Source organism: Macrosteles quadrilineatus, unplaced genomic scaffold (genome assembly GCF_028750875.1).
Source record: "Macrosteles quadrilineatus isolate MER2022 unplaced genomic scaffold, UCM_ALF_1.0 Scaffold_4__1_contigs__length_99947679, whole genome shotgun sequence".
NCBI classification, from domain to species: Eukaryota; Metazoa; Arthropoda; class Insecta; order Hemiptera; family Cicadellidae; genus Macrosteles; species Macrosteles quadrilineatus.
This window is the reverse complement of record NW_026542597.1, coordinates 69,304,171-69,329,661: the sequence shown is the minus strand read 5'-3', so window position 1 is coordinate 69,329,661 and position 25,491 is coordinate 69,304,171. Positions and strand designations below refer to the sequence as shown.

At 36.0% G+C, this 25,491-nt stretch overlaps 1 protein-coding gene across 1 annotated transcript; it reads right to left on the bottom strand.

Moving 5' to 3' along the window:
- Positions 1-151: 151 nt before the first annotated feature.
- On the bottom strand, positions 152-25,491 carry LOC128991997 (Bardet-Biedl syndrome 2 protein homolog). Its single transcript, XM_054415323.1, has 13 exons — positions 25,273-25,491; positions 22,067-22,252; positions 20,161-20,349; positions 19,263-19,445; positions 17,944-18,166; positions 9,982-10,121; positions 8,133-8,189; positions 6,667-6,852; positions 5,687-5,845; positions 5,038-5,256; positions 3,839-4,005; positions 489-637; positions 152-331 (listed from the first exon to the last, which is right to left on the bottom strand). Exons 1-13 carry the CDS (start codon positions 25,387-25,389, stop codon positions 231-233), a joined length of 2,076 nt encoding a protein of 691 aa, XP_054271298.1. The 5' UTR covers positions 25,390-25,491; the 3' UTR covers positions 152-230.

Genomic DNA, 25,491 nt, shown 5'->3' with positions numbered 1-25,491 from the left:
AAAACAAAAAGAGCGACCAATCTTATAAAACAAATAAGGTTTCAGCTACAATGAACAAGAGACAAATGTACAGTTTTTGAATAAATTGAATTGAATTGATCAGAGTTCCTAATCATGGAAACAAGAGCAAGTTTATTTTACCAAAGCGATATATTCTTGGATAATAAGCACATCTCCGAGTTAAACAACATTATATTTCTAAAATAAAGTCTTTTCCTCCGACTCCTGACTCAAGGTTCTCCGGTCTTGATCACTTTTATCAATGCGCTGATGTTGTTGTTGGACATTGCTGATCTGCAGTGGGTGATTACATCGTTCTTGTGCTTTCCAACTGTAAAGATTCACTAGTTAAAAAACACCAAAATAGCTTAAAACTAATCTAAAAAAAGTTAAAAACACTTTATGAGAGAAAGCTTGGTTCTGAGATCTTAATTACATTTACGTGTAGACATTTACGTAAACATACTATTATTTTTGTCAAATGTCACCTCTAAGCCTGGCAGCCTGTTGAATGATGACGTTGATGCTACGCAGCGTCTCCAGTAGCAGTTCATGGTTGGCAACCCTGACAGCGTAAGTGTGGACCAGCTCTTCATTGATTTGTTGTAAGTCATTGTAGCAGTCTCTCATGTCTTTCCTGAACACAATTATGATTGGTACTTTCACTTTGTAACATTGTAAAGTAGCCTACAGAAAGAGCTGTTTGAGCCATGGATTTTGTTTTGTTTTATCTTATTTAATGAATAAAATAATCCAATATTCAGGCCCGCAGAGAGAAATCTCGGGCCCCTGGGCAATCGTTGCCGCGGGCCCACTCCACTCCCCCATCCCCCAAACGCAACGGCGCCGGCGCGGCGGTTGATGGTCTTAAACTTATTAATAGCACTTATCACACAATCTCAGAGTTTAAATACATTTTTAAGGCCATAAAGGACTTTTCTTTTATTTCGAAAGAGATCTGTTATTTAAAGATCTCTAGCTTTTTAAATAAGAAGCTAGTTAGAGATATCTATATTTTCATACTTAAATACTGTTTATTGCTGTTAACACGTTCACTGTGGGTTACCGGACGCCCGGTAGTTCAAGCCCAAGCCAATGCCAAGCTTAGTCGAAGAAACCCACTAAGAGTTACTAGGTTATAATTTGATGGTAAAAAAAATAAATATCTGAATACAAAGGTTCAAGGCATGATTAAGGCACAATTTAAAAATTAAAACTAGTTACTAGTTTATTAATAGTTGGTCTCGAGTAAACAATTACATATATTCCCTTTAATGCATACATTAAGCAATTTTAGGTGAAAAAGGTTACACGTTCAATAATCTGTATATGGATAAACAATTATTACTCATTCTCTACATAAAGTACAGTAAGGAGAATTGCATAACTTTATGAGTTACCTACTAAATTGCCTACTAAAATGAGTTAGCAGTTTGCGTAACTTTCATTTTCCTAAAAGTTTATTTTTCTCGCTTTCTTGTTTGCAAACTCTACAATAATTTCACTAAAGTCAATTTGCCGTGCTAGATCACTTTCCATAGCAAGTGTTGTAAGGCCACACAGTCTTTCTTGTCCCATTGTAGAACGATTAAAGTTTTTGATCCGTTTCAAACTACTGAAAACTCTTTCAGCCCCAGCAACTGTCACAGGTAATGTCAAAAAAATTCTTAACGCCACACAAACATTGGGGAAAAGACAATCAAGCTTCATTTCCTTTAATTTGTTTAGAAGGTCAAATGGTTTCAGTGCCGTGCTTCCTAAATTTGTTCGATGGATTGTTTTCAGATGGATTATTTCTTCTTTAATATCCTTTGATATATCTTCTGGAAAAGTAACTGAAAGTCGGTTGGAATCCTCAACTATTGTCTCTTCTGTAGATGAGAGGTATTGCCACAATATTTTAAAAATATCATTTAGCTCTCTTGCGGTTTTAAATCTATGGGTCAATCCAGCTATCACTGCGTCAATAATTGTATAAAAAACATTAATTCTAAAATCTCTTTCTTGCTTGGTTTCGTCCTCGTTTCCATCATCAGTTTTTTCTTCTTCACATTCTTCATCAAAGAAAATTTTCCTTTTTTTACGTCTTTGTTCATTCAGTGTCGTTTCTGTGTTTTTGTCTATAGCAGACATAGCTTGAGTAACAAGTTTAGTCTCCGTCAAAATTTTGTCAAATTTTTCTCTTAAATCCTTCAACTCTTGTAATAGGCTTTCAATGTTAGAAATCTCTACATCAAGGGTTGCATCTCTTTTCTGCAGTATTTTGTTAAAGTGATCGATTGGCAATAATATTTTGTACCGAACGGAACACATTAAAGTACAATTGAAAGATTGGAGGTATTTCTCAATTCCGTTAAGTTCTGATTTTGCGTCAGCGCTCAGATTTAGCTCTGTGCATCTGGAAACAGCTCGTTTGACTCCAGGAAGATTTTGGGCTAGTGGTTTCACTGCGTCAACCCTAGCTGACCACCGTGTTTCAGACAGGTTATGGAGAGAACAATTAATTTCTTCTTCCAGAATTTTCCACCTGGTAGGAGATTTCGAAAAAAAATTGTACAAACGCTGCAGTATTCCAAAAAATGTCACTGCTTCTGTGCAGCATTCAGCAGCATTGGCACCACACAAATTAAGGCTGTGAGCGGCACAGTTTGAAAACAGAGCATATGGATTCTTTTGAAGTATCAGTGCCTGTACTCCTTTGTAAATGCCAGCCATGTTTGCGCCATTGTCAAAACCTTGACCTCGACAATCGTTTAAGGGAATCCCATGGTTGGCTAGTTCCTTTAATATCGCATCTGCAATGTCTTGGCCTGTTTTTTCACACAAACTGACATAACTAAGAAATCTTTCTGAAATTTTGAAACCGTCTTCATTTTCAAAAATGTATCTTAACACAAATGTAATCTGCTCTTCGTGAGAAACATCAGGGGTTGCATCAACTAAAATTGAGTAGTATTTGGCTTTTTCCCTTTCAGCCAAAATAACATTTACTACTTTATTGGCACATGTTTCTATAAACTCATTTTGGATTTGCCATGATAGATAATGTGCTTGAATTCTTTTTCCATCTTTTTGACACTCCCTCACTTTTGTTACGTGTTCATGCAGAACCGGGTCATACACGGAAAGTAGTTCAATGATCCCTAAAAAGTTTCCATTTTGCGGGTCACTGATTTTTGACGATGATCCTCTCAAGGGCAAACCTCGTTCAGCCAAAAACAAAATAACTGCTAAAATACGTTCTAACAGTTTATTCCAATATTTTGTTCTTTCTTTCAATTCTTTGTCTAATTGAGAACCAATGTCTGAACCTTCTTTTAGTCGCCTCTCTAGTTTTCTCCACTCTAAATAGCAAGTTTTATGGTGTTCACTCACTTCATGGTTAGGTAGCTTGTCATATAACTTTCTCCAAGTATTTAATATTAGTTCATACAAGTTTTTATGTGGGTGGATGCCGGACGGACACACACAGTAAGGATAGATAAGATGCAAAATTCATATTCTTTTTTTTTTTTGCTTGTATTTTGGTTAAAATATGGACACATGTTGAAATAAACAATGATAAAACACACAATTTTCGTGCATTAATGAGTTGATGAATAAGAATTTTTAACCCATCCACTACAAAAAAACTAAACATGCAATCAAAATATGAGACATTAACTTACAAATCAGTGGGAGGAAATCTGACTATTAAACAAATATCACTAATATAGTTTTAATATAGCTTGTACACATTGTAACATAATTTTTAGTGTTATTTTTCAACCTTGTCTACTTCACACCATTTGCAAACAACAAAAGAAACACTGTCTAAAGCAAATTATTCAAGACTGACATTTGCTGCAACAGTCTGAGGTCCTCCGCCTGAACGATGAGGCTGCGGATTATACTCGAAGAGTCAGCCACGCCGGCAGCCATCTTGGTAGCATTTTGCTGTATGTCCGCAACTCGATTGAGGCATTCGGCAATTTGAGAGAATACTGCAGGAAACTCTGCAATTGTCTGAAAAAGATTTTTGAGTAATTATAAATGTGAATTGATTGGTGGATTCTATACTCACAACACAGTGTGATACAGATCTTATGGGTGTCAAGCTATCAACAATTACTGAAAACATAATACTAATATTCTGTAATTTCAATTTGTGTTGCATAAACCATCCTTGTGAAGCCATTTGACTTATTTCTATGATAAAAAGTGTTTTACTGTTCCTGATATTTTTAGGATGGCAAGCTGAGTCTGTCGCTGACCAAGTCATTTGAAATACGTAGCTAATAGACACTGAGTACCACTCTGTGAGCGTGGAGTGTAATATTCTAGTCTATTTTGGTAAGGATTTTGTTTTATGCACACAGGAATATTATTATTTTTTAATGTTAAGAATGAAATGTTAAAGATGCAAGATGAAGTATACAGAAGAAAAATGTCCATAATTAAGCTACAAATGGACAGGTACTGAAATTCAATAAAATTTTTGAGTAAATAAACTACTTATCTTTGGGCTGGATTACATTTGATTAGGGATTTTCTTGGGGTGGGACTTTTTTCAACTATTTTGTCTCGAAAGCGAGTAAAAATGATTAAGTCCCCACAATCTTGGATGTTCACAAATTCTTCACAAATGTGGGAGATGATCACGACATCGCCACTAAGATACCATGCGATAAAGGGATGCAGTAAGGATGGTTAAGCAATGACGCATTACAGCTATGACGACAGAAAATACAAATTGATGTTAATAGTTGTTTGCAAGCGATTATATTCAAGATTTTAAATAAAAATGTTTTTCCTAATTGCACAGAAAAAAAATTCCCGATCCAATCCTGTCCGAAAATTAGGAAGAACAATGAAATCTTAAAATCACAACTAAAATTACATTCCTCGCCATCCCTAATTAATGTCAAAATTGTTTCAACTTTACAATTTATCTATAGATCCAACCGTCATGAAGAATATCAACATTAAAATTATTTCCTCTCCCAATTCTGGCAAGCTGTGTAAAATAGCTTGCTACTCAGTGATTCTCATCTTTACCTTGAGACTGTCCAGATTAAGGTAGGTGGCCAGTGATTGTACAATGTCTACAGCTACACCCATATGTTCAGTAGCAACAACTACAGTGCCTTTCTTGATGCTCAGCTGTAACACAGAGTTGTCTCGGAGACATCGCATCGTCACAATCCATTCGCTCTCACCTCCGTTACTACTGATCTCCTCGGGTAGGAGAAAGTTCTGGTTTAACCACATCTCCACCTATAATAGTGATCGTATTTAAATCTTGTTTGAGCTTTAGAAAAGTCAAAAATAATTAATAAATGGTGCTGGGTAAAGTACCAGCTGTTCTTATTCAGTAGCAAAGTTGTCAATCAAGGACAGCTGCGTCCAGTTTTGAACAATCAAAAAGCTACTGACTTTTCTCAGAATCAACCCAGCAACGATGTGATTATTAGGTGATTATCATAGTGATTGTGTAACTGCATCAAAATAATACTACTTATGTAGTACCTCTGTACATATCAACCCAATAATAAACATACACACACACAGGTATCAAAGAAATCTCATTACGGTTTTTTAAGCCTTAAAACAAATTCCAATCACATGAAATTTGAGGTTGTGGCGTGAAAATAAAAACAAAATGTTTCAAATTCAATCCACAACAGCAACATTGTATAGTACGTACCCGCTGTATTCTCTCATTGAGTTTGAAAGTGACGTAGCTAGAGGGGGGTGCGGGCGTAGGGGACGCTTTCACAATCGTGTACATAGAGAAACACGGCAACTGCCGTGTCAGCTCAAACACATGGAACTGTTCACTGGAATGTGACTGTCCTACAAATACCTGTAAACACCACCGATGAGTATTAATTTTTGTAGTTTGTGGTTTTAAAGCTGTGAATTATAACCTTTTGAAAAAACCTACAGAGTTCCCGTTCATCCAAATCTTGATAATCTGAAAGTTTAGCTAATGCGAACCACCTGTTGAGGAAAGGGTTATTTAATAAAAAACAAATCTATGTGTTCTGAAATATTAACCAGGGTGTCCAGCCAACTGGTAAATTGTACATGAATTTTTATGACTGGGAATATGTCTGTGATGAATAATTAACTGTACTTGAATATTGAATGTAACCAGTAAATTAGGAATAATCACCAATATAACCTATTGTCGAGTATTCATTAATTAATGGTGTTTTGTTGGTTCTCTTTGAAGTTCTTGTTTAGTAAGAAGAAAGTATTTGCTGGATATGACTACAGTTGTTACAATTGGGAAATAAACATATTTGTCCTGCTTGTAGGAAATTATCACAATGTCGCCCTGATTGCATGAAATTATCACAATGTTGCCCTGATTCTGCAAAACTATCACAAAGTTAAGTGATCATGGTGTTGTGATTGCAGGAGCCATTGACAGTCATTCAAACACATTGTTTTTTTTTATTGTGCAATTTTATTGCATTTATGGCTAATCCCAACAGGATCTGGTCCCACTTGGTACAGATAAGCGGGTATATGTGTAATTGAACTGGTGGAGGGACATTATCACACTCAATATGTAGCTTAACAATTGAGTGATTAATTAGTTATTATTTGTTTATCATAAATAATTCTAAATAAGAGTTTGATTCAAACAAAGATGTGTTTAACATTTTAACGACTTACCCGTATATGTATGTCAAGGGCAGTATCTTTAGGCGGAACCAGAGGCACACAGACCGTTGACTTGACCTGATCACTGCGAGGGTGTATTACCAACGTTTCCCCCTCGAATATCCCTTCCGCAAACACCGTCACAGCTCGTATCACAGTCTCGTTGTTGGTAGATAGCAGCACTTGTATGTGACCCATCTGGAAGTACAAACTACAAAGTTGACAAAACTCTGGTGTACAATGAGATAATTACATGTTGTTTAAGTATTTAGATCAGCTGCAATGTACCGGTAACTCTTTCTGGAAGTCTATAGCCAATTAATCTAACTCTTTCTAATCGTGGGAAAAAGGGGAAGAAATGCCATACGTATCAAAAATTACGAAGCACAGAAATGCCCCTGCCATGGATGACCAACCGAAGTGGTGTGATTTGGGAAAAAGGGGAAGAAATGCCCTGCGTATCGAAAATGTCGAAGCACAGAAATACCCCTGTCAAGGGATGAGAAATGAGGGATTAGGGGTTTAAGGATGGTATACTTTGAATAAACAATCAGTAGATTTATTACATGAGATAAGTACCAAGTGTTATGTAAAGTATAAAATTTTGTACAGAGTAAAAAATAACTTAGGAGGATTGAAAGTTTAAAAAGGAAAAGTATAAATAATCAGTACATATAGTCTTACAACCTACCAATACTTTAGAGGAAACATTAAGAATATAGATTAAAGGTCAATTCACACACATCAGTCCAGTCACAGACGTCACAGTTCAGTCTTAGTTACAGTTGAGTCAGTCTTCCGTTACTTTATTACAGTGACGTCAAGGTCAAGATTTATTTTATCAAACCACAATATTCGGTTTTATTCAGCATTGCCTCCATAATTGATTTATGAAAAATTAAATTTTTTTATGTACCATATGTGTCAATCCTATTATTGTCTCGGGAGACTAGTTTTAAAACATCAGTTACATTTTCAAGCCAAAGATCAATATAAAAAATTAATTGTTCCTAATTTATTTGTCCTAAGGTCACCTGACAAAGTGCGCTTTCTTGCACTGATTGTAGGATGCAAATTAGCCAATTCTTGCATATACTTACATTGCCACACCCATTTTACTTTGCCACACTCCAGTATTCCAAACCAAACAACACAAAATAGTGTGCTTGTATTAGGCACAAAATGTGGGTACGCTTGAAAATAAGTTGGTAACACTTAAAGATACTACGACTGCGATCAGCTGATGAAGTGTTTCCCAGCCTTTGACAATTGGTACTAAGATGTAACCTGTTGTTTCGTGTTGTCATTCAATGCTTGGATTTATTTTAATAATCATTTAGTATAGGCTACAAATTAATGCTGAAATTCATCTACAACACTACCTAAAATAAACATAAAACCTCATGCTTGTAGGAATATGAATATGTTACTTATTTGTAACCACCCTACCTACTTATTTTTAATAAAAATTAACTTACTGGAGTCTCTTTTGTTCCAGTGCTAACTGCGATCTCTGTCAGAAGCTGTGTGTTAGCCTGTAGAACAATAGAGGATTTATTTATTAAAAATATCAAGTTCAAAAGTAACATTAAAATATCCCTGCCACAGCAAAACTGCAGACCAAGCGAATTTCCATTTACCTAGCTGGATTTTTACTAAAATGTTCCCTACTATTCTAATATTTGTACACATTATTGATACCAAAGTACCCTTTTCTAATCAATTTGATTTCACGTCTAGTTTCAACATTTATTCCATAGTCATGTTGTTTCTATCATAACAAATGCAATAAACAATTTTACTAAATAAATAAATACAAAAAATCTGACTTCATTATAAGTATGAATCTAAATTTCTTCTCTTTTAAATGGTTTGTACGATAATTTTCTTTTTCAATATAACTGTAGGATTCTTTTATAATGTTCATTGTGTTTAGTAAATTAAATTTTCTGGGTGTCGTAATATATACAGAGAGAGGCAAATGATCTGACGGTTTTCTTTGCCGCCTTGTTGAGTGAGTGAGTGGTGGGAATAGGGGCGTTCTAGAGCCTACGTATGGACATTTTTAGTAGCCATGGATCTGTGGACGGCTGAGCACCATGCGTTTGTTGTAGAAGTGGGTTGTTGTAGAGGTGGTTTTCTTATAGTGGCAATTATACTGTGTAGCTGTTCATCAGCGGCAGTTCCGTAGACTTTTCAATGTTGGTCCAAAGAGGAAAAGTCCCAACTCGAAACAAAATTTTTCTGTGTTCAGAGCTACTAGTTCAGCATTGAAACAAAAAAATAACACAGGTCGTCCAAGGTCAGCCTGAACGCCAGAGAACTTTATGCAAAGCGCAACTCAACTTCAGAACTAGTGATCGATTTGCTTACGGATGATATAATTGTCATTATGAGCGACGAAACAAACTTTCAATCACACAACACAGTCTTCCCTACTCTCTTGACGTTCTCTGCCGTTCGAGCTGACACTGGACGGCCTCTTGATTTTTGTTTCAATGCTAAGCTAGTTGCTCTAAAGTTACCCACCCACAGCAAAATGATGTTTTGATTTGGGACTTTTCCTCTTTGACACACATTGAAATGTCTACGGAACTGCTGCTGATGAACAGCTACACACTAATTGCCACTATAAAAACAACTTCCACAACAAACACATGGTGCTCAGCCGTTCACAGCTCCATGGCTACTAACATGTCCATATGTAGGCTCTGAAATGTCCCTACTCCTGCCACCCTCCACCACTCACTAGCATGACAGTGTGGTTAAGAAAACCGTCAGATCAATTTGCCGCTCCCTGTATGTACAGTATATGAATTTGAAAGGATGGTGTTTTTGGTCTCTGGGGAAATCAAAAGGAAAAAGTATTGGTCCTGGGTCCAGGTCTTACCATGAGACCTACGGTAATAGCTTATTCCCTATATGGGAAATTTGCTAAAAGCAAATGAGTTTAGTATCCCAGCCAGCATATTGTCAATTATCAAACAAGAGAGTTTAGTTTGTCAACAGATTTCCGTTTTCAAATACAGTCCATAACTCCCAATGTTTCAACTATCAACAGTAAAATAAACAAAAATAGGATTTGAATCTGGTCCTAGTCAGGTTAGTTGAGCAGCTCATGAGGAGGAGTTCGCCAGTCATTGGCAGAGCTTGTTGGAAACACATCTAAACAGCGGACGACTGAAGTAGAAATTGAAAAAAGGTTGATTCTTTGAAGATATTTTTGGTCCCTAACATGAGGTTTTTTTGTTAAAAAGATAGTAATTTTCAGTGTTGTTTTTAGTCAGAGAATTAAAGTTTTTTACGTCAAAGGTGAGATACACTCACGGGAATGCCATTTTGTCCACCCTCTCCAGAGTAATTCTTCAGCTCCAACAACAACGTCTGCTTCCTGGAGAATAACTCTCTAACAGCATCAGACTGCACTGAGCCTTCCTTGTTGATGCTTGTATGATCGTATCCTCGCACTGCGAAAATGATTGAAAACATCAGAAATTTACTTAATTATATCCACTCGTTTAAAGGTCATGGATAATAGAGAATATTCTTCATTGGGATATACATTGGCTGGTTACACAGTGGTGACACAATGTCTACTTCTTCATTGATACGTGATCCTGGATAAAGAACCTACTGCAGTCCATATAAAAGGCATCATCTCATTAATTCAACACTTATTCTTCACTTGTCTTCACCTATAGATAAATACACTTGTGAGTTGGCTTCGTACAAATCTAATATGATCTATAGCTAGTGTTAAATATGGTATTAAGAGGTAAAATTGTGAGAAATACCTTTAGATCCTAAAACTGAAGATCCATTAGGGTTTTGGTAGAACAGGAACAAGATGAGCAGAGAAGCGATGGCTCTGGCCAGAGTGACGAGAATCGAAGGACCACAGATGAAAGATGATGTTGAGAAATGACTATTGTTGTGTAGTATGTAATTCTTCACTGATTTAAATTAAAACTCTTCTTCATTAATAAAAAGAAAGCAATTCACTTCTCATGAATATTCTGGACTGTACACGAAAATTTACAACACATTTACTTTAAATAAAAATATCTTCTTGGATCCTAGCTTGACACTTGGTACTATAAATTTGGAATCCATATTTAAATGAGAAATGATGAAATAATGCACTTGGAGCGGTAAGAGAGAAAGAGAGATTAAAATATTTAATATGAACTAAACCAAAAGGTAAGCACTGTGTACTGTGAGAGAGGTGAGTCTAAACTGAACTGACTAGTACGAAGTGCTGTAGTGAACTTTGGACAGTGATGTCATCATATCAGCTGTTGTATCCTTTCAATAACTGAACTAAAAACTTGACTTGAATGTTAATACTACTTGATTAATTGTTTATATTTGACTGTATATAGTTCATATGTTATTAAATAAATATTTTATTAAATGTCCTTAGTTGAATTACTAAATATTTAACATACCGGCCCCCCCTGAACCCCTGGGTTCTGAAAACAACACAAAAAATGAGAAAATCAATAAAAAAGGGGGGTGGTAACTCCTCTTCACTATTCCATAGGAAGGACAGACACCTTTGTCACAGGACGAGAGAGGTGTCCACTTGCGGTCTTCAGGTGCACGACCCGTACTATTCCATCAGTACCAGGTGAAACGGAGAGAACTCGTCCAAGCTTCCAGGAGAGTGGAGGCAAGTTGTCTTCATGAATGACAACCAAGTCATTGACTTCAATATTCTTCTTGGGGTTGACCCATTTATTTCTCTCTTGAAGAGTGTACAGATACTCTTTCTGCCAGCGAGCCCAGATATGTTGACTGAACTGTTGGACTAACTGCCAGCGTTTTAATCGGTTGATAGGAATGCTACGCAAGTCAGGTTCAAGAGGTGTCATAAGAGGACCACCTACTAAAAAATGACCTGGCGTCAAAGCTTCTAGGTCCGAGGGATCAGAAGAAAGAGGAGTTATAGGCCTAGAGTTCATCATTCCTTCAATACGGGTGATTAAAGTCGAAAACTCTTCCAGTGACAGGGTCTGTTGTCCAATGACTCTTATTAGGTGAAATTTCACACTTTTGACGGCCCTCTCCCAAAGGCCTCCCTGATGAGGTGCATGTGGAGGTAAGAAGTGAAATTTAATATTGAAATTCTCAGCGTAGCATTGTACTGTGGAATCCTTGATTAAATTTTCAAAGTTGCGTCTGAGTTTTTCGGATGCACCTGTGAAATTTGTAGCATTGTCACAGTGAATATCTGAAACGATTCCTCGTCTGGAGACAAATCTGGTAAGAGCGGCTAAATAGGCATCCGCTGTTAGGTCGGTTACTACTTCTATGTGTACCGCCTTAGTAGAGAAGCAAATAAATATACAAATATAAACCTTGATAGGTTGAACTCGTCTTAGTAGATGTTGCTTCACAAAGAAGTGTCCTGCATAATCTACACCAGATATGGAAAATGGCCTTGAAGGTGTAACTCGATTCATAGGTAATTCCCCCATGAGTGGAGAAGAATGAGGAGGTTTACATCTGAAACATTTTATGCATTTAAAGATCCTAGATCTTATTAAGCTTCTAGCACTGAGAATCCAGTACTTGTTTGCCAGCATAGCCTGAGTTAGAGTTGGACCAGAGTGCAAATATAAGACATGATGGTGGTCAATCAAAATATCAACTAACCTATGACCTTTAGGTAGCAAGACGGGGTGTTTGTGATCTTCAGAGATATCAGCCTTGTTTATTCTTCCCCCTACTCGAATGAGGCCATCTTTATCCAGATAAGGAGCTAGGCGTCTAATGCGTACAGAGCAAGGTTTATTGGATTTCAAACATGAGATTTCTTCAGAAAAATATTCTCGTTGAACCAATTTACAAATCAGGTTATGAGCCTCTTTTATCTCCTGAGAAGTTAAATTCCCAATTTGTTTAACTTTATTTCTGGTGTTATGAATGAAGCGCAGCAGGTATGCGGAAACATGAAGTAGTGTTGTCCAAGATGAGAAGCGAGTGAGGAGAGAAAATGGTTCATCCGGAACAGCAGAGAGAGTGTTAACTGTGAGAATCTTAGTTTCAGGGATAGACTCTTCAGGTAAAGATTTACAGACAGACTTTGGCCAATTTTCTTCAGAGTTACACAACCAGACAGGTCCATTCCACCAAAGTGTGTGGTTAATCAAATCTTGTGGGGCGGTACCCCTTGACCCAACATCCGCTGGATTTTCTAGTGATGAAATATGTTGCCAAAATGAAGGTGGGATGTTTTCCTGTATTTCTGCAACTCGATTTGACACATAAACCTTGAGTCGATAAGAGGGCATGCCAATCCATGAAAGCACGATTGTGGAATCGCACCAAGCTGTGTATGAACTAATCTTGCAGTGAGGTGAGAGAAGTTGTATACAGTAATTTAGGAGCTTAGACATCAGGTGTGCTCCGCAGAGCTCCAAGCGAGGTATGGAAATACGCTTCAGAGGTGCGACTCTTGACTTCGCTATCAGAAGATAAGTGGATATAATTCCTTGTGAATTTACAACTCTCAGGTAAACACAACTACAATATCCTGCTTCACTTGCATCAGAAAAAGCATGTAGCTGAATATCTTTAGCTGAAGAAAGTCCCACGTAGCGAGGTATCTTGAGCATTTCAATATATGGAAGTTCATTGGCGAACTTGTTCCAAACTGATATAACGCTGTCGTCTAGGGGTTCATCCCAATCGAGACCAAGTGTCCATAAGTATTGCATGAAGGATTTGGACCAGAAGGTTACAGGAGTTAACCATCCTGACGGGTCATAGATCTGTGATATCACACTTAAAACAATTCTTTTTGTAGGAGTTTCCTTAATATTTTGAGTTCCTACAGAATAAGAAAAAACATCTTCATTAGGAATCCATTTAAGTCCTAAAACACTATGAACTGGTTGTTCGGGAGCTCGAAAACCAATAGGTTTTTCTTTGTGATCTTCAGGGATCGACTGTAAGAGTAATGGATTATTCGAAGACCATTTTCTTAACTCGAAACCTCCTTTTTTGAGTAACTGAACCACATCATTTTTCAACAAAAGAGCGTTTTCTACGCAATTACTACCCAATAGGGCGTCATCGACATAAATCTGATCCTTTAGAGCAGTTGCGGCTAGAGGATGATTTTTTCCTTCATCAATAATGAGTTGTTGAATGACACGATTTGCCAAGTAGGGCGATGATGTGAGCCCATAAGTGACAGTCGCTAGCTGATAGATTTGAAGAGGCATTTTATCATTCTCTCTCCAGAAAATAAGTTGAAATATCTGATCAGATTCCTTTACAAGGACTTGTCGAAACATCTGCTTGATGTCGCATGAAAAAACAACCGCATGTCGGCGAAAGTTGAGAATGATGTCACATATGTTGTTGTGGAGTTTTGGTCCTTGATGAAGAATACTGTTGAGAGACAGAGATGTTGATGTAGGTGCTGATGCGTTGAATACTACCCTTAATTTTCCATCTTTAAAAATTCCATGATGTGGAAGGTAGTAATGAGGATTATTTTTAAGACGTGGTGACTGACAGAGTGTCATATGTCCCGAAGACAAGTAATCTCTCATAAAATCAACATAAGTTTCCTTGAAATCAGGATTAGAACGAAATTTATTCTCCAGAGACCAGAATAGGGATTTTGCCATTTTGCTCGAGTTGCCTAATGTTGACGGATCGTCTGAGAAAGGCAAAGAGACAATATATCTTCCTTCAGGAGTGCGAGAGTGCGTAGATACAAAATGTTTTTCACATTTTTCTTCGGCTAAGGATTGCTTGCTTGTAAGAGGGGGTTCCTCTACAGCCCAAAACTGTTGGATAGAGGTGTGAAGATCCAAACTATTGGTGGTTAAGAGTGTGACTAATCCATGAAATGAATTTTTGCAAGTTGAGGCAACAGGGGTCGATCCTAAGAGCGCATATCCAAAAATGGTGTCAATTGCTACAGGCATATTCTCACCAAGTGACAAAAACTGGCCTTTCACAGAGGAGGCAAAAAGGTCAGCTCCAATTAGAACATCAATAGGAGCGGGTTTATCAAAAGTAGGATCGGCTAACATTAAATGTTGCATCTGTGAGCGAACTTCAGGAGTGATCTTAGCTCGAGGTAAATCTGGAGTGATATTATCCAAAATGAAGACAGGGTGAGAGCTTGCCAATACATATCCACTAAGGGACTGGAGAGTGACATGAGTTAACCCTTTTGTTTTCACCTGAGCAGACGAGATGCCATTAATAAGCGTTTTATTAGCATGAGAGCGCTTAATCCCTAAAGACTGAGCACATCTTTGAGTAATGAAGGTAGACTGAGCAGCAGAATCTAAAACTCCCCTACAAACTAGGGTCTTACCTTCGCTTGATTTTACCACAATTAAAGCAGTGGCAAGAAGAACTGTGTTCTCTGTATTTGTCAAACCAACAAAACCAGATTCATTTTTATTTGAGTCAGAACTTGGAGCTCGTTTGTCTGTGTTACCTTTAGACACATTAGGAGAGGGATTATTTTCAGAATCCATAAAATGCAAAAGAGAGTGATGTTTTCTTTTACACGTAGAACATGTACGCCATGAATTGCATTCCTTTACCTTATGCTTATCGCCAAGACAGTTGGTGCACAAATTTTTGCCTTTAACAAAATTATACATTTCTTGTGAAGTCAATTTAAGAAAACCTTTGCATTGATAGATTTTGTGATCTGCACCTGCGCAAAATGTACAAACAGTGCGAGGAGTTGCAATAAGCGCCGATTTATTTGAGCGCTGAGGGGGTTTTACTTGAGTGTGGTGGCCTAAGGTACCCTTAAGAGATGATCCCACATTAGTAAGATTAGCTGCTTCAAGATTTACACAGTGAGACTCAATGTACTTGGTTAACTCATCTAACTTAGGAGTTACAGAGTTATCACTTCGACTCTGTTCAAAATGATGGCGAAAATCAGAATCAAATTTTCTTAACAAGTGAGAGGTCAAAATTAAATTTTCCTGAGAAATTTCTTCATCTAGAGCTTTAAGTGCTTCAATGTTTTCATTTAAAACAGACAAAAACCTTCTAAGTTGCTTCACTGAGGGATTGTGAAGAACTGGTAAGTCTAACACATTGTTGACATGAAGAGAGATTAGTAATCTTGTATTCTGATACCTTTTAAGTAGAGATTCCCATGCAATAAAATAATTAGCATTAGTCATAGGGATGTTTTTAACAACTGAAAGTGCCTCTCCCTCAAGACAGCTTAACAAATAACTCATTTTTTCAACACCAGAAATACAATCATTTTTATGAATAGTATTTTCAAACAAATTTTTGAACGCCATCCACTTTTCATGTTGACCTGAGAAGGTACCAAGTTGAAGTTTAGGAAGCTGTACACTAACCTTAGTTGTAGCTACTTGGCTGATAGCTGCATTGGAATCATCCAGGTTTGGCTGGCTCGACTGGTTAGAGCTTGGGGAAGGTATCAAGTTCACACACAAAGAGTGAATAGACACATAGAGATCACTTATTTCATCTTGTAATGTTGAAATTGTAGTGATATTTTCACTTTCATCTAATTCCTCAGGTAAAGGCACAGTGCCGAACAACTTATTCACTAATTTGTCAAAATCATTATTTTTGGCTGTAGCGGTGGAATCCAAAAGAGTAAGCTTTGTTATAAGTTGAGGAGTGATAGGTTCCTTTTCGATAGCAAGCACTTTTGCTTCAATTGACTTAAGCCTGGCTAGCACAAGCTCAGATTGCTTCACAAAAGTTGAGAACCTCATTTTGAATAAGTCTTAAATTCAATAAAATTCCAAAATAAAAATAAATGCAGATTAAAATAAGTTTATAATGAGCAAAACTTATTTAAAGACAGCCAGGATTCATTGTATTAAATATTAATATTAGTCAACTTGAAATCAGAGAGAAATATTCAGCCATAGTATAGGCCTATAAAAAGTTTAAGTCCCAGAAAATATCTACCTGCAATTATTTCCAGATAATAAATTTGAAATTCAATAAAACATGTTATTTCAAACACAAACTGTAATTAAATGTTCAATCCGTATTAATAAACATTCTTCTGTCACTTTAATTTAAAAGTGTAAGCAAACAATTGAGGTTATGAAAACATAAACAAAGTCTTGCATAATGACATTTAAGTTTTCATTTCTATCCATCAGCAGCGCTAGTGTTGATCAGCTGTGAAGTTGGTATGACTTCCATGATTTTCTGAATATTCAGCAACAAGAGAGAAACTTGTTTCACATTACAGGGGGGAGAGAGGGGGGCAGACAGGATGCAGCCCGATAATGCACAATAGAGAATAGACAAACTATGCATGAAAATACAGGAGTTGTAGACAGTACAGTCTGAGAACAAAATTTTCTGTCTGGGACAACAAAACTTTATGTGTTATTTCACAAATTACTGCAACAATTTAATAAATTGATAATAATGTGATCAAAAATATTTAATCCTCTTGTTAATGATACTTAATGTTGATGACAGATTTATTCAATTAATTTATTCAGTTCAAATAAATACAAAACTTAATAGTCACAGTAGATTATTTTCCATAGGCTGGGAAACTTCCGGCTCGAAGGACCATGTTAAATATGGTATTAAGAGGTAAAATTGTGAGAAATACCTTTAGATCCTAAAACTGAAGATCCATTAGGGTTTTGGTAGAACAGGAACAAGATGAGCAGAGAAGCGATGGCTCTGGCCAGAGTGACGAGAATCGAAGGACCACAGATGAAAGATGATGTTGAGAAATGACTATTGTTGTGTAGTATGTAATTCTTCACTGATTTAAATTAAAACTCTTCTTCATTAATAAAAAGAAAGCAATTCACTACTCATGAATATTCTGGACTGTACACGAAAATTTACAACACATTTACTTTAAATAAAAATATCTTCTTGGATCCTAGCTTGACACTTGGTACTATAAATTTGGAATCCATATTTAAATGAGAAATGATGAAATAATGCACTTGGAGCGGTAAGAGAGAAAGAGAGATTAAAATATTTAATATGAACTAAACCAAAAGGTAAGCACTGTGTACTGTGAGAGAGGTGAGTCTAAACTGAACTGACTAGTACGAAGTGCTGTAGTGAACTTTGGACAGTGATGTCATCATATCAGCTGTTGTATCCTTTCAATAACTGAACTAAAAACTTGACTTGAATGTTAATACTACTTGATTAATTGTTTATATTTGACTGTATATAGTTCATATGTTATTAAATAAATATTTTATTAAATGTCCTTAGTTGAATTACTAAATATTTAACAGCTAGATAGTAAGATCTAACCTTCTCCGCCTGTGGAGCAGGCTAGTATCTGAGGATGCCCACTCTGCGTGTAGTCGCCTCGTAGTAGTCCTGCGATCGGTTGGTTGAGTACGTCACGAAACACGACCTCTCCAGTCCGACTGTTGCGAGCGTCCACCTTCCCATTGGACCATCCCGTAATCAGCTCCTCCACTCCGTCACCATCAATGTCGTAAGACGCGAGACTCTCCGCATTGCTCTTGGACTGCACAGATAAATAACAAATTCTTTATTTTACCGGCTGTTAGACCAAAGGTTCTCTTTTACCCCAGGAGAGGACTGCAAATTTAAATATACAAACAATAGTTACATAGATAGAAAAAGGTTAGCAAAAATTATTTTACTGAAGAGTAAAAGACTTTAAAATAAAACCACATGTTCACACCTTTATCCCTAAAGTATTTAAATACTGTGAAAATGTTTGTAAATTATTCTTTAACTTAGTTTGGAGCTCAGAGCAATAGGATGAAGATTAAATTACGGAGTAAGGAGTGGATGTACACAGAGAAATAAGTTCCAGCAGGAAGTTGATATCGCACCATCTAATTGTCTACTAATTGTGAACTTTTTAATTGCCACATACTGCCTGAAAATGTTTGTTGGGTATGCTATTTGTGTACCAATTTATTCTCCTTTGCTGAATAGTATACTGCATTGCATAGCATGGTTTTTTTGTATAGACAGTAATTCCTTTCTAAAGATTAATTAATTGTTGTAGTGTTTAATTGAGAGGATTAGTTATGTTAGTTAGTTAGTTTCCATTCTCTCACATTGTAACAAAGGATTTGGTTTTTTTTTTACAATGTTCAATCCTCACCATCAATAACTAGACTTAAATACAGGTACAGTACATACCCATTAAGACTATCCAAAAGTTAAGACAGATTTAATTAATTTTCACTCATTAACCTTGTGCAAACAAACATATTGTCAAAATTTTTTATTAAAAGTTCATGATTTCATTTTTTTCACATGATGGTTAAAAACAATAGCTACTCACAATACAAGTTAGCACATTACTATCAAATTGGTGGTCTCCACAAAAAAAAAAAAAATAAAAATGAAATGAAATGAAGAACAACACAAACTTTACCTAGTGTAAAAGTTAGGATATTATTAGGATTACAGGAACAAAGCACAGATGGTGTGTTAGTAAACCTAACATGCTTGCATCAATATGAACAATACAAGCAATGTGTATAGCAATAAATAATGTAACATACTATTTCGTTCTTACCAAAAAGGTGAAGAAGTAAAAGCTAATGAGTTCAACTATGTCCAATACACAGCATTTGACTCACTTTTACTCTCCAAGCTCTTTGAAGTTTCTCGTAAACCCCAACTGTACCGTTAGCCAAAGCATAGCCGAACTTGTGGTTTTGAAAACCAACGAGCGCAGTGATAGCTTCAGTCTCTGTCAGCTCTGAAACGATGGCGTCTTCTTTGAAAATGCGAAGCTCAAAGTCATCTGACCCAACAACCAGCTGTAAAGATAAATTAAAACTCAATTTTAAACTTTAAAAAAATTGAATTAGATACACAGTAAAACGTACATGTCAGCTACAGAGATGCAAATGACGCGATTATTTTTGTTCACAAATTATGATAGTAAACTGTGAGATGCCTCGTTTTGCCATACACACAAACTACCTATGAACCTATACGCACAACCGGCCCTTCTTAAAAAACTCCCTTTTATAAACATGCCAAATAAAATTATCTAAGTATCAAACGCTAAGAGGGAAAATATAATTTAGACAGTAGACCTTTCTGTGAGGACTTATTAAAAAACAACATCTGTCTATAATATTGATTAGTTACAGCTTTGACTGTTAATACAACAACTTCTGTATCCAATAGTCAATGGTTACAGCTATGGTCTGTGTAAATGTTCCTGGTGTCCAAAGTGAATGTTTAAGAACAAGTGTTAAGTAAAAAAAAATTACAAAAACAACAAAACAGACATCTGGTCTCCTTATCAGGACACTACTAGACACCATTTTGGTGTAGTTAACACTAGAAATATCCTCCGTTTACCTTCAGCAAATTTCTTCATTTTTCTTTCATCTGGCTTACACAAAATCTTAAGGCACCACTAACAATTTGTATTTAATTCATTTGACAGTAGCCTCGGATTGTTAAATTAAGCTCATCATTAATGAATGCTACCCCACATTAACCCAATTTCGAGAGGCATACCTCATTTTGGCCGTCATGATCAAAGTCGACCAACGCAAGGGATCGCACATTGTCTCCAGTGACTGTCCAAAATGGATCGTTCCCTTGCCAATCGAATCCCTGGATGGAGCAGTTGCCTCCCACTAGGGCCAATGGGATTCCAAGGGAGCCCAAGTGACCTATTGTGATTGTGTTGACTCCGTCAGCAACCTGTACACATTGCAATTCAGAAGACATCAATCTTCCCTAACAGAATTTCACAGTTTGTTGTAGGAATAAATAAACTCCCTAAACATATTTAGGGAACATATTTACCTTATTATAAGGTAGCCTCTACTTAAAAATGTGCATGAAAACCAAATACACTTGTAACAAAGAAAGACTTGTAGTTTTGGGTAAAGAAACCATGGTGTATTTATGTTAAACTAAAAAGAAATTCCTGCAATTAGGATTCCCTTGATTTTTTTTGTAAATGATTTAAATAGAAATTGAAGTGCTGCAACCTACTACTCCAAAGAAGAACAACCATATGTACTGTTTTTGTTTTTTATTTGAATTTTACCATATTACTGTACAAATATAAATGTTCATACACAATATAAACAATGCAATTTAAAACAAAACACCAAAAAAGCTTCAGAGTTCCTGTTTTGGAAGTAAAGATAAAGAATCAGGTGGAAAGAATGTTTTTTCAATATTTATGCAAGTCAAATTATTTAATGGTGAGTTTGTGGCTCAGTCGGTAGCGCGATGGACTGTGGATCCAGTGATGTGGTGAATGTTTAGAGTCCTTGTGTTGGTCACTAAATATTATCAGTACAGTTCACCTTTACTGTTTTGGCACACCCCTAGCTTTGTTGGATCTCTACTACACACAGGCCTGAAACCTATGTGGACACAAAAATTAAATGTTAAAAGAGGCTAAATACCTTATTTAAATTAAACTAATAAAATTTATAATCAGAGTAAAAGAGCCAGTAAAACCATACTAGATGGTTTAAGTAGAAATCCAAAACACTGACTCCAAAAAAACATTCATAAACTTAAATGACAAGCTAAAATTCAAAGCTGTTGGCCTCTTCAGTGTTAAGAGGTCCGTGAAGTTGGCGTACCCATATTAGCGTATCCACTTTTGTTCATACCAATCGTTAGTTCATTGTTAGTTCTCGATAGTTCCCAATTTTTTTCGTTAGTTCTCAAAAAATAAAAAAGTTATAGCCGATAATAAGTGGGTACGCTAACTTCACACTTCCGGTTTCTAGCTGACGCCGTTTTCTAAAGAGAAATGTTTACATCTATATATCAATCGTTAGTTCTTCGTTAGTCCTCGATAGTTCTCCGATATTTTCGTTAGTTCTCAAAATATAAAAAAGTTACGAGGCATACAAAGTGGGTACCCTAACTTCACAATTATAGAATTTCCAGCAGGCACCGTTTTCTGATGAAAAATGCGTATATCTATATACCAATCGTTAGTTCTTCGTTAGTTCTCAATAGTTCTCTAATATTTACGTTAGTTCTCGAAAAATAAAAAAGTTACGAGGCATACAAAGTGGGTATGCTAACTTCACAATTATAGAATTTCCAGCGGGCACAGTTTTTTTTAAATAAAAATGTGATATACCAATCGTAAGTTCTTTGTTAGTTCTCGATAGTTCTCCAATATTTACGTTAGTTCTCGAAAAAAAAGTTACGAGGCATACAAAGTGGGTACGCTAACTTCACAGTTACAGAATTTCCAGCGGGCACAGTTTTTTTTAAAATAAAAATGCTTATATCTATATACCAATCTACCAAAAACTTTTTTATTACCCACTTTGTGGTACACTATTTCTTTAAATACTTTTCTAATAAGGTGTACCCTTATACCCTTATACTTAACACATTTGTATCCTAAACCCTAAAATATGATGAATTGTAGACTTACATCTTTATAAAATATGTCACAGTTGTTTTCAACATGGTATGCTAATATATTACTTGCAGTTCCGATCAACAAAATGTCTTTGTCGTCCTCTTCATTCAGTCGGCCAGCACAAATTGCATTGACAGCTTGGTTCACATTTAATAACGAGATTTGATTGCCTTTCTTACGAGGGTTATGAATGATTACCTAAAACATTGTTATTCAATTAACTCAATACCAAAATTTAGATTAAACTAGTTGTTTCCAGTTAATAATATTAACTACAGTTCAATGTAATTTTAATAGTTATTTAAATACCATTTTACCTTGTTACTATATCAAAAGTCAATACTAATACTGTTTTAATAAAGTTTTTAACAGAGTTCATAAAAATCCCCGAGAAAACACAGTTAACATTTACATCTTACTTTTGAAATGTTAAAGGGAAAATCTTTCCATACGATCTCTTTGCGCAAACACTCTAATAAGGTCTTTAACCAGATGACCTTGGTTTCATTGTTCTTTAACCATTATTTTAAGTTAATCAAAAGCACAGTACGTACAATGTCCCATGCTGAAAGCATGGCAGATAGGACTAGCTTTTTTAGGTGTGTGTCCCTGAATTTTTGTGATGGTCTAGGCAAAAGCAATTCGGCATTGGAACTGCCGACATTTGAATTTCAGAAGAAAATTTCTTTCTGACAATTCTGAACTTAATTGGAATAATAAAACTTGTTTTCCAGCCAAACTTCCAGTAATCATTTCCAGATTTAAGACTTTGTCATTAATCTCTTTCGCCATTCATCTGGTTCCATTAACCAGTCCTATTTATGGGTTTAAATATCTTATTAAAATTGCAAATTACACCTTTTTAAAAGCATAACTTGTGAGACATAAGCACTTGGTGCTAAAGTGTGGATGTAACTGTTCTCCTTCTTGAATCAAAGTATCCACTGAGTAGTAAACTCATCTGTCATTATTTAGTCGTTTTAACTATTTTATTATTTGTTGCTCACATTTTCATTCTTTAGTGAAATTATTGCATGATTTTGTCTTTTTTTAAGCATCTTCAGAGAATCCTTCACTGAAGATTTTGTCAATGATATTTTTATATTCACAATACATTGTGGAGGAAGACTTATCAATGTCTCACAAAGACCATTATGGCTCTCTTGGCCATTCCCTTTTCGTAAAAGATACTCAGCAAATTGATTCACTTGGAATTGCTCTCATGTCTTTAGGAAGTGAAATATTTTTAAACATTTGGCTCATTGCCGGAAATTACCTCCAAAAACCTTTCCACCAAAAGGCTTGTCTTGGCCTTCTCTTCTGGCAATATCTTGCAGTAATAATTCTACAGAAGATAAAGCATACTTATTGGACATAAAAGCTTCATCCCATTATATTATTTTAGAAATATTTAGCTTCCTTACTATTTAGATTTTATTCCGGAGACTGAGACATTCCATTGTATTGGCAATTTAAATCTGTTTTGTACTGCACGCAAAGATCTCTTAAGTCAAAATAATCTGTCCGTGCAATATTTAAAAATATCACGTGGTCACATAACATTTCTTTGAATTTCAAAAACTAGCATTGGTAACTTTTCAAGCTTTATTATCATATACGATCTCTGTTATTAATACTTCGCCGAATCGCAAACATGGGATTGCTTCTTCTATGCGGCATTTTATGATAATCAAAATTAAAAATTGGAAAACACAACACATAAAAATATCTATGAAAACGTTAAACACACCATATCTGAAAATAAAATATAATCACATAATGAAATAGATTGATTTTTACTCCCTATGAATGAAACTGCATAGATAAACTATCCCATCTTGTAAGTTATGATTGTAGGCCTATTTGAAAGTAAACTACCTATAGGTTGGCCGGTTAGAAAACGACCTCCTTGTAGCATTGGTGCGAGAGAGAGATACCGAGCTGTGGGAGTGAGACGTTTAGACTATGTCCCCACCCCACCACCACCCTTCCCAAACACCTTAAATATTAACAGCAATTAAATTATACAGCTGATCAAAATGTAAACAATTACGTTCTTCATAACTTGAGAAAAATAGGTCCTGCAAAAAATATTGTATGGCCAAATCGCATCAATTGAGCATCATGAAATGTTATTATCATTGTGTAAGCATTTCCATTTCGTAACACAGGATTCCAACTCCCACGACACCAGGGCGGCGCCGTGTTGGTGTCGTGCTGGTGTTGAGTCGTGCAGTGTGAAAACGGCCATTGGCGGAGAGGGGGACATACCCTCCCTCACCGTTACCTCCCCTACATGCGCTAAAAATTTCCCGCAGGTCGTTTTCTAACCGGCCGACCTAGGAAGTAAACAGAAAAAGTAAATATTAAAATGACAGAAGGGAAGCAGGCTATTTTTATGAAGACAGGTGTTTTCTTTTAAGAAATGAATCACATGTTAGGTAATCTTGACAAAATTTTGACTTAATATAGGTATTTAAAATACAAGAAAACTTTAAAGTCCAATGGAGCAAAGTAGGTACATTGATAAATAAATAAAAGGTTAAAATACCTGCTTGTCGCCTTGTGGTCCTAGTATTGTCCTAGTGGATTATGTACATTTCGGCGCGAGTGCCATCGTTGGATCCGTATAAGAACTGTTTACACTAAACTTCCCTGAAGAGGTGCGTAAGATGTCCACAACACAAAACACACATAAAAACCGGTCGACCGTTAATTAACATTTTTAACTTTTGCTACGCGTGCACGGGCAGGATATGGAGGCGCACCAGACAATTTTAACCTTTTATTTATTTGTCAATCAATTGGTCCGGAAACACCACAACAAATATGAAAAAAAAGAGAAAAAAAGTACATTGAACTGAGGGTGACAAAAGTTATTCCATGACTTCTACCTACAGAGAATTCCTTTTAATTTAACACCTAAATCATCAAAATTGGTTCATAATAAAAGAGTTTTGCTGTACACAATATGGAAGAAAATCATAAACGAATTTCTTTATAACAGTTTTTGTGATGTTAAGTTAATTTAAAACCACAGTTAGTTTGTAAACAATAGCCGATACAGTTTGTCAAAATAAATTACAGGCTATTTTGATGTCACATGATTGTACACATTATGTAGGCCTACATGATTCTTACCTGATAGGGGTAAGTAAATCACTTTACTCTGTAGCCCGCTAATCAAAATCAATTATTTTATTTCTAAGCCAACCAACCTTATCACTAGTAGTTGCTGCTGTTAGGCAAAAGTCTGACCCATTATAATTTCCAATGCTGACTCTACCAGGTAATATGTGGTGATTCAGATGCAATGTGAATATGGGGATGGCCATCAAGTCTTCAGTAATATTTATCCTTGCTCTAACCCAATATTTTTATGATCACACTAAACCTAAATAAACTAAACTATTCTCTAGTCTACCCAGTAGTGGAGA